At 38.1% G+C, this 12,587-nt stretch overlaps 1 protein-coding gene across 5 annotated transcripts in view; it reads left to right on the top strand.

Annotated features, from left to right (window-relative positions):
• LCLAT1 (lysocardiolipin acyltransferase 1) overlaps positions 1-12,587 on the top strand; it is a 193,002-nt gene that overhangs the window by 122,566 nt on the left and 57,849 nt on the right. For 4 of the 5 annotated variants that reach the window (XM_067703344.1, XM_067703341.1, XM_067703340.1 and 1 more), the window contains one exon: positions 4,790-4,852. The exons of the other annotated variant lie outside the window; for it this stretch is intronic. In XM_067703344.1, the coding sequence (XP_067559445.1) occupies positions 4,790-4,852 (63 nt within the window). The remainder of the gene's footprint in view (positions 1-4,789; positions 4,853-12,587) is intronic. 5 annotated transcript variants of the gene reach the window in all.

The raw sequence follows: 12,587 nt of genomic DNA, 5'->3' as shown, positions 1-12,587 counted from the left end.
GGGTTAGAATCCTGGCTTCACTAGGACTAGGAGTGTGGCTGGCTAGATTCCTTTCCCTCATTAAACCTCATTTTCATCTTCTGTAAAATAGGAGTAATAATAGTGCTTACTTTCTATGATTTTATAGGACTCTTCTGAGGATTCAGTATAGTCAGGCACAGAAAGCATTTAGCACAGGGCCTGGAAAACAGCAAGCGCTCAATAAATGTTACAGTGCAAATCTGATTGATTGTGTCAGCACCCGGCAAAACCTTCTGGGTTTCACAATGCTCCAAGGTTAAATCTACTTCTTTAACATGATTTGCCAGGCCCTCTGTGCCCTGGTCCTTGCTTACCTCTCTGGCCTATCTGCTGTCTCCTTAGTTACACCACTTATCCCAGACATACTGAACTGCTTTCCTTGCCCAGAGTGTACTGTACTCTGAGCCTTCCCCACTATAGCAGAACTTTTCCTACTCAGCCTGGAGGTCACAGCTTAGATAATAGTTCATTTGGGAAGCCTTCCCAGGTATCTTCGTCTTCTGTGTTCCCTATGTGAATGCTTTTCCTACTATATTTGCCCTATATAAATGTTTTTCCTATGGTATTATCACTTGTTTAATTATCCATTTTGTCCATAACTCTCAGTTTCCTGACCATAAGCATCGAGTCAGGTCCACTGACAGTTTTTATCCTAGCCTTCAGCAGAGACCTGGCATATAAAAGATACTCTTTAAATTTTTTGAACCAATCAGCTGCTTGATTGCTGTAATTTTATACCCTGCTATGTTCCAATAAAGATTTAAAGTGGCAAACATAAATATGTATGTACAATAACAGCAGCACCACGACATAAGAAAAAAAAAATTAAGGTAAAGGGACAATAAAGGGATGAATTTAATAGACAGGTTATATGTTACAAGGTTACTGTATACATAAGACATATGATATAAGCTCTATAATCCTATAAAATATAGGTCTATAAATTGGTCCTGAGCTTTCTGGCATCTTCTGTATAAGGGAACTGAATGGTATCATTGACAAGGGCCATAAGGTTAAAGCAAACCACATGCTCGGAAAAAGCATGACCATTTCTGAAGGACTTGAGAGAAAGATCTTTGGTTCCTCACAGAGGACATTGTGCACTGTCGTGCCCAGCAGCCTCACAGCATCTTTAATGTTAACTGTTCCACGTAGCCTCAGAGCGCTTGCCCACATGGGCTAATGGCAGAAGGAGAAAGAGTAGTTCAGTAAAAACAGCCTCATAAGAGCTCCAAACATTGTCTTAACTCTAAAGGTGTGGAGAGACTGCATGTCCTTCAAATCATTCTCCACAAATGGTATTTTACTCACTGAGCTTTGGATGAGAATTGGTTTGTACAGATTTTGGTTACTCTTCATAAAGCATCTATTGTGCAGATATTTTGTATCACGAGCTAAGTACAGGTCCAAGGACTTTACTCGTAGGTGGAAATGGGTATAGGCTTCTCTTAGGGAAGTTGAGCCTGCTGAGGTTTTACTCAGGAACTAAAGGTGACTTTACGTCTGAACTGAGGGTGGCCAGTGTGGCCTGCAGAAAACAATTGAGATTCATGTGTTTTTGTTTGCAGTACTTAACAGAATGGTGCCTTGCGCATGGTCAATAGACCACTGCCCGAAGCTCAGTCCCTGTCTGTGTGGCCTTTCTCACCTTGTTTCTGGCTGTAACTCCATGTCCTCTGTTCTAGCCAGGTCGAACATGCTTTTCTCATGCTATTCCTTTTCCTGAACTGTTCCCAGTCATCTGGGTAGCTCCTGTTGGTCCTTCAAGACAGTTCAAATGCCCTTTACATTTCAGACAATCTCTTGACCAGGTTCTTGGGCTTCTTTCTTCTTACTCTCGTCATATTCCATGCGTTTGTCAGTCACTTTTTTCATATTTTCTGTAATCAGTGATTTTTTTTTTTTCTTTTTTGGTCCATCTCTCACTCGGACTCTGAGCTTCTTTAGGGTAGGTACTGTGTTTTGTTGATTTTTATAGCTGAGGTCCTAGTGTCATGAGTATTACAGGTACTCAGTATAGATTTGTACAAATTTTTGTAGCTGCTGTTTTCAGCATCTCACACACATGCACTTGTGATTAGTAATGCCCCCTACCACCTTCAGTATTCACTGTAGGATACATGTAAGGCTGATTTCCCCGCCCCCCAGATTATCTATACTATTAGAAGGGACATACGGAAGCATATTATTTGCAACTTACATGAACAAGCTCTTGGCATTTGATCATGTAAAAATCAGTATGGAATTGTGGTTCTTAAATGTTTCCCGGTTTATTAGTATTTCTACTCAGCGAGTTTCAGCCTCTGAGATAGTCCTGAGAAGACAGTCACTGCAGCCTTGTGCTTCTCTGTACCACTTGACTTCAGTAGGAGAAAAATCTTGTTCTGGGGGTATGTACTATTTCTCTAACACCGGCCAGCTATAATAAATGCCGACTAGTGTGAAAGGTGAGCCTCAGTGATGAGTTCATGTCTTATGGCACCATTAATAAAAATCCTCAAAATACATATTCTCCAATTGGTGAGATTACCATTTTCACAAATGAGTGAAAATTATATACAAGCTGTATTTTACTCATTCAAAATGCCTAAGTATTGATACTCTGTTATAATGTTTATATTATTTTCTTAAGAGTAGTACACTGAAAAATGCTGATAACTGTTGACACTTACAAAATATGTTTATTTTAAAATTTAGAATTGTGGAAGAAGCTTTGTAAGTAAAATTTGTGGAATTGTCTTCGAGTGATAACTTTCTGTAGGCTGTATACTGACTGTAAAGAATATTGTTACATACATTAAACCCTTCTTTCAGTTTTTCCTTCTGAAAGCATTAGTGAGACAGCTGAACCAACAGCAGAGAATGCTGGCAGCTCTGCCATAATGGTGTTATCTCACCGAGTGGCAGCTAAGCACTAAATCTTTATGTCCTTATAATGTTGTTTTGAAGCAAAATAAGAGTTTCAGTGCGTGTGCACAACGTATGTAACAATATCATACTTCAGCTTCCTGTTCATATGAAAATCAAAGTTTATTCTCACCAAAGCTGAGAATGTTGGCCTGAATCTAACTGCTGTGGACACTTTAATCCAGAAATTCATCTGAACAGGAAATTATGCCTGCCTTTTTGTTTTATATGGTATATAATTTCATTGTGGATGTATCATTTTTCTTTTCTGGGCTTGTCCTAAAAGCCTTACAGCTTTAACTTGTTTCTCCTTTTTTCTGAGCATGTGTCCCTTTTCCATATTTTTAAAGGTTATGCCCTTTCTCTTTTAGCTTTATAGATTTTTTTCTTATTCAAAATAGTTTTTCTATATTTTTTCCAGTTGCTAGGACCTTTTCTCGTTTTGATTTTGCTTTTAAATAAATTGATGTTTGTTTTGAGTATTGCAAAGGTATTGTTAAAACAATACTGACCTTGCTGGTGTGCGTGAGTGTGTGCTTATGCGTGTGCACATGCAAACCAAGTTCATGTGCCCTCACTTTTTAAAAATAGATTCTGATCAGAAATCAGTGCCACAGGAACATGAAACTAAATATAGAAGTTATTTGCTTATTAATGTTGAAAATTATCTGAATAGTTTTCTAAATGAAAGAATTTTTTTCCATTTTATTTTGCATAATTGTATAAAATAATTATGTTTACATTTACTATTATATATTTTATAATATAAGCATCCCTGTATTTATCATTTGATTTCTAAGAGCGCCCAAATGTACTTTGTCATAGAATCTGGACTGAGCAGAACAAGTCCTGGGCAGTTATCCTAAGTTGGCCTTTCTATGCTACATGAAATGTAAGGTGTTGAAAGTATGTTAGTAACTTTCTAATTCACCTGCTTTCTCATAACAAAGTTATGTAGGCGAGGAAAGCACACGTGTTCTCAATAGCTTTCATTCTCTCTGCACCTAAGTACTGCATTTGACCACATGGAGCAAATTGCAGGTATTCTCCTTCTCGTAAGAATACTGACTTGTCAGAGCATGCACGTGCATACAACATGCCTATTTTAGTGTGTTTATGTTGTGATAATTAGTAACTTAATACATAATAATTTTCATTGTGACTTAGTCATCTTTTTCATAAGGAATAATAATTGAAAGAGAAATTAAATATAACCACTAACGTACATTTATTTCTTAACCTTTGTTTTATCAAGTGCCTTTTCCAGGCATAGTCTCATTTGAATGTAAAAAACAGCAATCTACAATGTGTTGGATTGTCTTCATTCTGATACTTTACATGAATAAAAGTTGCCGTCATAAATCTTTGAACAGCAAGTGTCCTGTTTGAGCTCTTCTTGTCTTTGTTGTTCTCTGTTGCTCATGTTACATGCCTGTTTGTGGTGACTAAGATACTCCTCACAAATACTTGAGTACTGTTAAGTAAACAGCTGTCTGTAATTCCTTGTTATTTATTATATAGAACACACTTTAAAAGAATCTACAGTGTGTGGTTATTTGTAGACTTAAACAACAAGCCTTTGATACAGTGAGGGTGCTACATAATTTTTAGATGTTAAATATGAGAAATTTGTGTTGAGAGTTGTCTTATCTGTAGGTTAACAACTGTTTGCTTTGATAGATATTACCTCCCCAAACTCTGCATTCTTTGGCTTAATCTTGCATTGTATAAATGTAGTCTGAAAATAGTTTGGGGTTCCATGTGGAAATTTTGACAAAACTTTTGAGACTGCTGTACAAAAGTTTTAAAATCCTGTATTCATAGTTTATTTATGATTTACATCTTTCCCATTTCCTCATAGATTTGAAATGGCCTTTAGCAGAAGATAAAATAAGAAAAACATGGCTCACGGTGTCAAAGCCAGGTATTAAAGTATGTGTGTGCATAGGGCTTGAGGGGAAGACGTATTATTATCCAAGCGAAGAAAAACTGCTTCAGTCAAACATAAACCTTAGCAGTGACCTTCTTAGAAGTCAAGGCATAAGGGGTCGTCCTAGATTTTACTCATTGCATTAAGCTCTTGGTGATTTACAATGTTGATGAGCTAGTTTATAGCAGAAAAGGAAGTATTAGTCAATGTCTTTTCTGGGCACGGTTATCACTGCTCTTGGGTAGGAGATCTCACTGAGTTCGGTTAACTAGCACTCCTCAAAGCTGGACAACAAACTATTCCTATTTTTGCAGACTGCTGTTAGTTGTTATTATAAAAGATCTGCCACTTGGCCCTGATATGCTTCCAGTCAGGAGAGGCACTTCACACTGTTGGTGTGAGTATATGGAAATTACTTTGAACATTCTTTTCTGGGTCAGGGGATTTACTTGCTTTCATCCAGAACAGAATTTTAACAACCACAATACATTCATGATAGTAATCCAAGCAAAGTTTCCAAATAGTTTACGAATTAATCTTTGTTAACGAAATTATTAATAACCTTTCTGATTAGTAAAAATATCATTAATATGTTGGTTCCAATATTAGTTTCCTTAATAATTCAAGTAGACTGTAGCTGCCTCTTATGTTACTAAATCAGTCATAATGAAGGCTTATAGTTTAATACCTTAGGGATGGATATTGGTGAGAACTGAAATTAAGAAGGATTTGATGGGAAATACTGACTTTTGTTTAGACTTGACAGATGAACAGAATTTGGGCAATGGGAAGCATGTCATAAAGTTTGTCCTGTATGCATTAAATTTAAAATTATGATGAAAGGTGTTTGTATTTAGATATTCTAAAGAAAATACCTTTTTTTCTGTAAATGCAAATAATCTGAATCTTAGGTAAAGCCTATTTTTATAGTTGATACTATATGATTAAGGCATGCTGGTGACAGCATGAAAATAAAAAATTGTGATGAACATCTTCGTGTGTTCACATTTGGAAAGTTAGTGTATGATCAAGTACCATGGAGACCGTATACCAGGCAGAAGAGAAGGGTGGAAGTGAACTGGCAGAGCAAGGGGAGAGTTTAGGGAACCAGGGCTTGAATTAGATCCTGAGGAACAACAGGATTTGATTTGCTAAAGATACTGGGAGAGTACAGTCGGGCTTGGAGATCCAGTGTTGGAGACTGCCCTGACTGGAACCCAAAGTTCATCCTTTTAAGTGGTAAGAGCTAGAGTTAGAGAGGTAGTCTTGGTTGTTGTGAAGTCTCACTTCTAACAAAGTGAAAAATAAAAGGAGTCAGAAATGGTGGGAGTTGTGAAGGTAGTATTTAGGACTATAAATATTCTGGGACTGGTGAGTAAATTGTTCCCTTCTTAGTATTCTAAGAGAGTTGATTATCTTCCTAAGCAGTTTACTACTTGTTCTCAGATAAAATAAGATCTGTTGGCTTTCCATCACCATAGTCATCCCAAAATAGTCTTTTATTTTGAGATTTCTGTATTAATTATGTTCAATTTAAAGGAAGACTCAGTAAAAGTAATTGCATCTCATGTTTTTTTTACATCTCTTTTGATCCATGAGTGAGGTATTTGCAGAACTGTATGATGGCATATAGTAGGAAAAAAGTATGATTCATCCTAATTACAAAGCTGTTTCCTAAGAAAGAATCATTGGAGAAATATCTTATTTGTGTTTTTACAAATGGTTTTGACTTAAAAAAATCTTGCCTTTTCTGTGTATGGCTGTAAATGGCCATAATTTTATATTGCAGTTTTTTTGTGTGTGGGACCACTTACTTAGTGCCTGTCACCCCTAGTGATCTACAGAGTTAGCCATAAAATCTAAGCCCCATCCCCTAATACCTACCCCAAACTTTAATAGCTGTGCCTTAAACCATGTTTTTAATGTTCAAAACCCAGATGGGGAGTCCCTTGATATGTATTGACAAATATTGATTTCATCTAAATCAATCTTTCTTTTTCAGCAGTAGTTGGCCAATTTGCAAGGTTCAATACTCATGGACTTTGATGGATTCATTTTCTAAAACATTAGCAACTTATCTGAAATTCTAGGTGCCAATAGAATCTTTGGATATAAAGCCTTAGAAGAATCCTCTGGGTACAACACTAGGATGTATTTGTTGACCTTAGAGAGAGTAGTTTCACAGGAATGGGGGTGCCAGAAACCAGATGTGAGTGGAGTGCAGATTGATGTGAGTGAGTGGAGACAGCAAGTTTACATGCTTCCTACAGGGAATTTGCTGATAAAGGAGAAGAGAGAGCTGGAGCAGTCAACAGAAGGGGAAGCCACATCAAGGATATTAGGGGAGTTGAGTGTTTTTAAAGGCTGAGAAAACTTAATAGAGGAAAAGCTGGACGAGAAATGGATGAATGATGGAGCAAATTTTCTGAGAAATCAGGAGGGGTTAGGAACAGAAACAAACTTAAGGGGATTCCTCATTTTCTAAGGCCGAACTTGAATATATATTTTGGTTTGGGGAGTAAAGGGTGAGAAAGTGAGGGGTGCTCTGATGAAAGGCTCTTCTATCAGGTCAGAGGTTACGTGGTAATGTGATGATTATGGTAGGGAGGGGAGGGGACAGAGGTGAATAATGAGAGTTTGGAATAGTTGCTGTGGAAAATGAGAAAAGGAAGCTGATAAAAACAATAAAAAGCATTGCTGAGCTCTCCGACCTCGTGCTACAGGCCCAATCTAACTTCCCACTGTAGCTTTAAGCTCCATCCAAAGTGGAGACTCACTTTGCCCTGCACTGACCTCACTCCTTCTCTTCACCTTCTGCAACCGTCTTATGTCTTCTGCCTTTCTTCAAACCTACCTGTTCTCTTATGCCCAGCTCAGGTAGATCATTTCTTGACCTCTTCAGCTGGCAGTGCTATCTATCCCCCTCCAGTCTTCTACAACAGCTGAACCACTCTTAAGAATTGTGTAATTTGCAAATATATTTTATCTTCTTTCCTAGATTGTAGGTTCCTTTGGGGTGAGAATCATGAGTTTGTCAGTGTCTCTGTTTCTCTTTCTCTCTCTGCCTAGGGCAGTGCTCCTGTGTTGTTCAGTAAAAGTGAATGAATAAATTAATGAATGAAGTAAATCCACCAGATTATATAAGAGTGGTGGATGGACCTCTCTATGAACCAGTTCATTTTATTTTGTCCTTTAATCAGCTCCTTTGTGGGTGGGTACCTAAAGTGTTGGCCCACACAAATTTAAGACGTAGCTAAGTTAGCTAACAGATAACTAGTCATTTGTTGTGTATTAATTAGGAGGATATTGTTGTGGCTTATTGTTAAAATCAAACTCAGTATTTAGATCCTAATTAATTTGTATTACAGAATTTTATTTGGTATTATTCATTTGAGGAGCTAAACCAGAAGTTTCTCAGATGCTTCTAATTGCCTCTTTTGCCATATGGATATAGAAGTACAAATAGCAATCACAATTCAAATTCCATTTTTATAAACTCCAAGATCATAGGCTTCATTGGTTCATTGAAGTGCAGTAAAAAGTAGTCTTCTGCATCACCACAGCAATAGCAGCATTCCCTACCTGATTGCCATTGCCCCTACCCAAGGCCCAGCAAGTACATACTTGAATTTTTTCCTTATTTCAGCGATACTGGTCCATCCATTTAGATCCAGGTTTTCCTACCTCAACCCCAGCACAGTATCTCGCAAGATACTGCTAAAATGTCACACTCTCACCTTGGGGAAGAGTGGTCAGAACAGATAAAACCCTCAAATTCTAGGTCTGTCTGGGGACATTGTCCAGAGTAGGCCAATGTATTATCAAGTGAAGTGAATATAATGCAGAGGAAGGAGGAAAGGAAATCTTGCCGAAAACTGCCATCATTTCTGTGCCAGTGTCTGCCTATAATGTTAAATTTCCACTCATTGGATTTTTCAGGCTCCTAGGTATTGGTGTACATATCGTATCTGGTGTTTTCTTTGGATAATCACTCAGGATTTTAACTTTGTTTTAGTTTTGTTTTTTTCCCTGCTGAAATATTACATAGAGATATTTGAAATGGGCAAGAAGATGAGAGAAAAAGGATCACTACTAGTTTTGGCCATCTCGTCCATGAAGCTTCCTGCTTCTATCAGCTAGAAATAGTCTCTCCCTTCCCTGAATTTATGTAGCCATTTAACTGTACTTGTATTAAGACAACTCAGTTTTAGCCAGATATGGAAGCAACCTAAGTATCCATCAGCAGATGAATGGATAAAGAAGATGTGGCGCGCACACACACACACTCCCTCTCCCTCTCCCTCTCTCTCTCTCTCTCTCTCTCTCTCACACACACACACACACACACACACACACACACACACACACACAATGGAATACTACTCAGCCATAGAAAGAACGAAATAATGCCATTTGCAGCAACGTGGATGCAACTAGAGATTATCATACTAAGTGAAGTCAGAAAGAGAAAGCTGAATACCGTATGATATGACTTACATGTGGAATCTAAAACATGACACAAATGAACCTATGAAACAGAAACAGAATCATGGACATAGAGGAGAGACTTGTGGTGGCCAAGGGGGAGGGGTTTGGGGGAAGGATGGAGTGGGAGGCTGGGGTTAGCAGATGTAAGCTATTATACAATATATGGAATGGATAAACAACAAGGTCCTACTGTACAGCACAGGAAACTATATTCAATATCCTATGATAAACCATAATGGAAAAGAATATATAAAGAATGCATATATATGTATAACTGAATCACTTTGCTGTACAGCAGTAATTAACACAACATTGTAAATCAACTATACTTCGATTTAAAAAGAAAGAAATTTTGCCATTTACAACAACATGGGTGGGTCTGGAGGATATTATGCTCAGTGAAATAAGTCAGACAAAGATAGACAGATACTGTATGTTTTCACTTATATGTGGAATCTAAAAAATAAAACGAATGAATATAATACAAACAGACTCATAGATGCAGGGAACAAACTAGTGGTTATCTGTGGGTAACTAACTAGTGGTAGGGGTAGGGAAAGATGGCGAAGGTGATTAAGAGGTGTAACTTAGGTGTAAAATAAATAAGATGGAAGAATATATTGTACAACACAGGGAATATAGCCAAAATTTTATAATAATTTTAAATGGAATAAGTCTATAAAGATATCAAATCACTATATTGTACACTTGAAACTAATGTAACACTGTAAATCAACTATACTTCAGTTTAAAAAAAGATGCCCCAGTTTGTGTTGCAGTTGCATACATGAACCTCACTTTTCTACACTGTTAGCCTGTTGCCTACTCTGCTCTTGCTCCCCTTTTTTCCCAGCCCTCAATACATATAACCAAAAACAGCTTTGTTGTTTCAGTTGTTAATTATACTGGTTAGCTGATTCATATCTAGAATGGCTTATTTTTAAGAGGGCTTCTTGGTGACTTTAATGAATCCATTCAGGATATCATATGTTTTGTAGGTGCAGATGCCACAGTCTTAAAGAAGTTTAAAGAAGATCGCTGCTTTCATAGTGTAGAGATTGATGGCATATGGCTACACTCTGACAGTATTCTAGCAGGTTCTCTGGATTTCTCCTTGTAATTGTCTAGTTAATTATTGTCTAAAATTGGTCATAGTTGATGATGCAGCCTAAGGAAAGAAAAAATCTTTCAGTGATGACAATTAGCCTGACTTTTTTCTGCTTTAAGGTTCCTAGACCTCTGTAATGATTAGAATCCATAAGAACTGGCAAAGCTATTCTAGAGCCTGATATTAAGGTCTTGTGTCTTCATTGGGGTCCTTTGCTTCTCAAGCACATCATGAAGTATCAGTGATCTTTCTTTCAAACAACGTTTCTTGATGCCCATGGGAAAGGAAGAACCAATCGCTGTCCTGATAAGGAACCAACATCACTGTATTTTAAAAACTCTAGGCTTCCTTAAATGACATAAATAAAGGTAAAGTGTTAGATATAAGAGTGACTTTGTAACAGCCAAGTTACAATCTCTGTAAGAGAAATATGAGCTAAATAAGAGAAGTTATCTCAGTCATCTGTGGGGTGGCTACTTTCCTGTTGCCCTCTCAAGTGAAAGCAATTCATCGTCACATCTTACTACCTTATGATGTTCTTAATTCACCTCTGACTTAATGTACCTTGGAGTTCAAAAAATTTTTTTTGATTCTTTTTTGAGCCTTTTGTGTCTAAATACAGCAACTTTTACTCCTCTCACATATCAGTCAAACCGTCTCTCCATTCTCTGCCTCAGCCTTCATTTCAGTGTAGAGAGGAGACTTAGCACCTGGCTTAGCCTTCCACTCCATCCCTGGTCAAGCCATCCTCGTAGGTAATTTCATGTATGTGATGACACATTGAGCTCAGTTTCTTGATCTCCCCGTTATCCATGCTGCTTCATACTTTGAATTTTGTCTTCTGGATTTGCTCTACCTGTTAAATATTAAATTTAAACATCTCATTCTCTGATGACAGTCTCATATTACAACTGTCGGTTAGTTATGCCCCCTGTAGCTGTTCTTTACTCTCGTGAAGATCTCTCTTCCCTAAATGCCTTTATTCTTTTTCCCTATTCATAATCATTCACCTGCCTGCACTCTTTTCTCCAGTCCCAGTTATACTCTGTGGCCCATCCTTTAAACCATATTCTTGCCAGTATCGTCAGCACCTTAGCCCTAGTGCCCACTCCTGGTAGAGGTGCAATCCTGGGTCTCGCCAGCTGACTGCCTTTGCTCTACCTGCACTGGCTTTGAGCTCCACTGGAGAAAATCCCCCAAAGCATTCAGATTACTGCCAAAATAAATTCTTTGTTGCTGTATTAGTTTTCTAGGGCTGCTGTAACAAATTACCACAAACTGGGTTGGCTTAAAACAATAGAAACTTATTCTCTTACGGTCTGGAAGTTAGAAGCCTGAAATCAATGTGTCAGCAGGCACGCTCCCTCTGAAGTCTCTAGGGAAGAATCCTTTCTTGACTCTTCTGGCTTCTAGTGGTTGCCAACAATCCTTGGCATTCCTTGGCTTGTGGCAACATAACTCCAATCTCTGCCTCTGTCTTCACGTGGCCTTCTTCCCTGGGTCTGTCTTCTTCTTACAAGGATCCACTCATTTTGGATTTAGCCCCCGGCCTAATTCAGTACAGCCTTATCACAGTTTAACTAATTACATTTGCAAAGACCCTATTTCCAAATAAGATTACATTCTGAGGTTCCAGTGGACATGGATTTGTGGGGTGGTGGGCGGCGGTGGGGATGGACACTCTCCAACCCAGTATAGTTGCGGATCTCCAAAGAACCCTCAGTGCTGGCTGTTTTTCTGTATTTTCCTGGCCAGTATTCCTGTTCTCTGCAGTAGCAATTTTAAGCCTCCCCTGCCCATCTTCAACACTCCAGCGCCCATCCTCCTGCCCCCATTTCTTTGGCAAAGAAATCAGACACCATCAAACCAGAACTCCCTTCTCTTTCTTCCCTCAGACCTACAGATTAGCTGAATCTATACTCATTGCTTCCTGTTGTAATGAAAGAGCTCATCCTCCTGTCTAAAATTTCATTTCATTTTTTTCCATCTCCACAATGTATCCCATAGCCTTCTGCCCCCTCAGGAAACTTCAATTTAAACTCTGTCCCCTTTCTTTACCATAGCTTTAAACTTGAACTTACTAATGGTTCCTGTCTTCAGCATTTAATGTCATTCAGATGTCTTCAGTCTTTA

Source organism: Pseudorca crassidens, chromosome 14 (assembly GCF_039906515.1).
Source record: "Pseudorca crassidens isolate mPseCra1 chromosome 14, mPseCra1.hap1, whole genome shotgun sequence".
Lineage (NCBI taxonomy): Eukaryota > Metazoa > Chordata > Mammalia > Artiodactyla > Delphinidae > Pseudorca > Pseudorca crassidens.
This window is presented reverse-complemented; position numbering and strand designations above follow the sequence as displayed.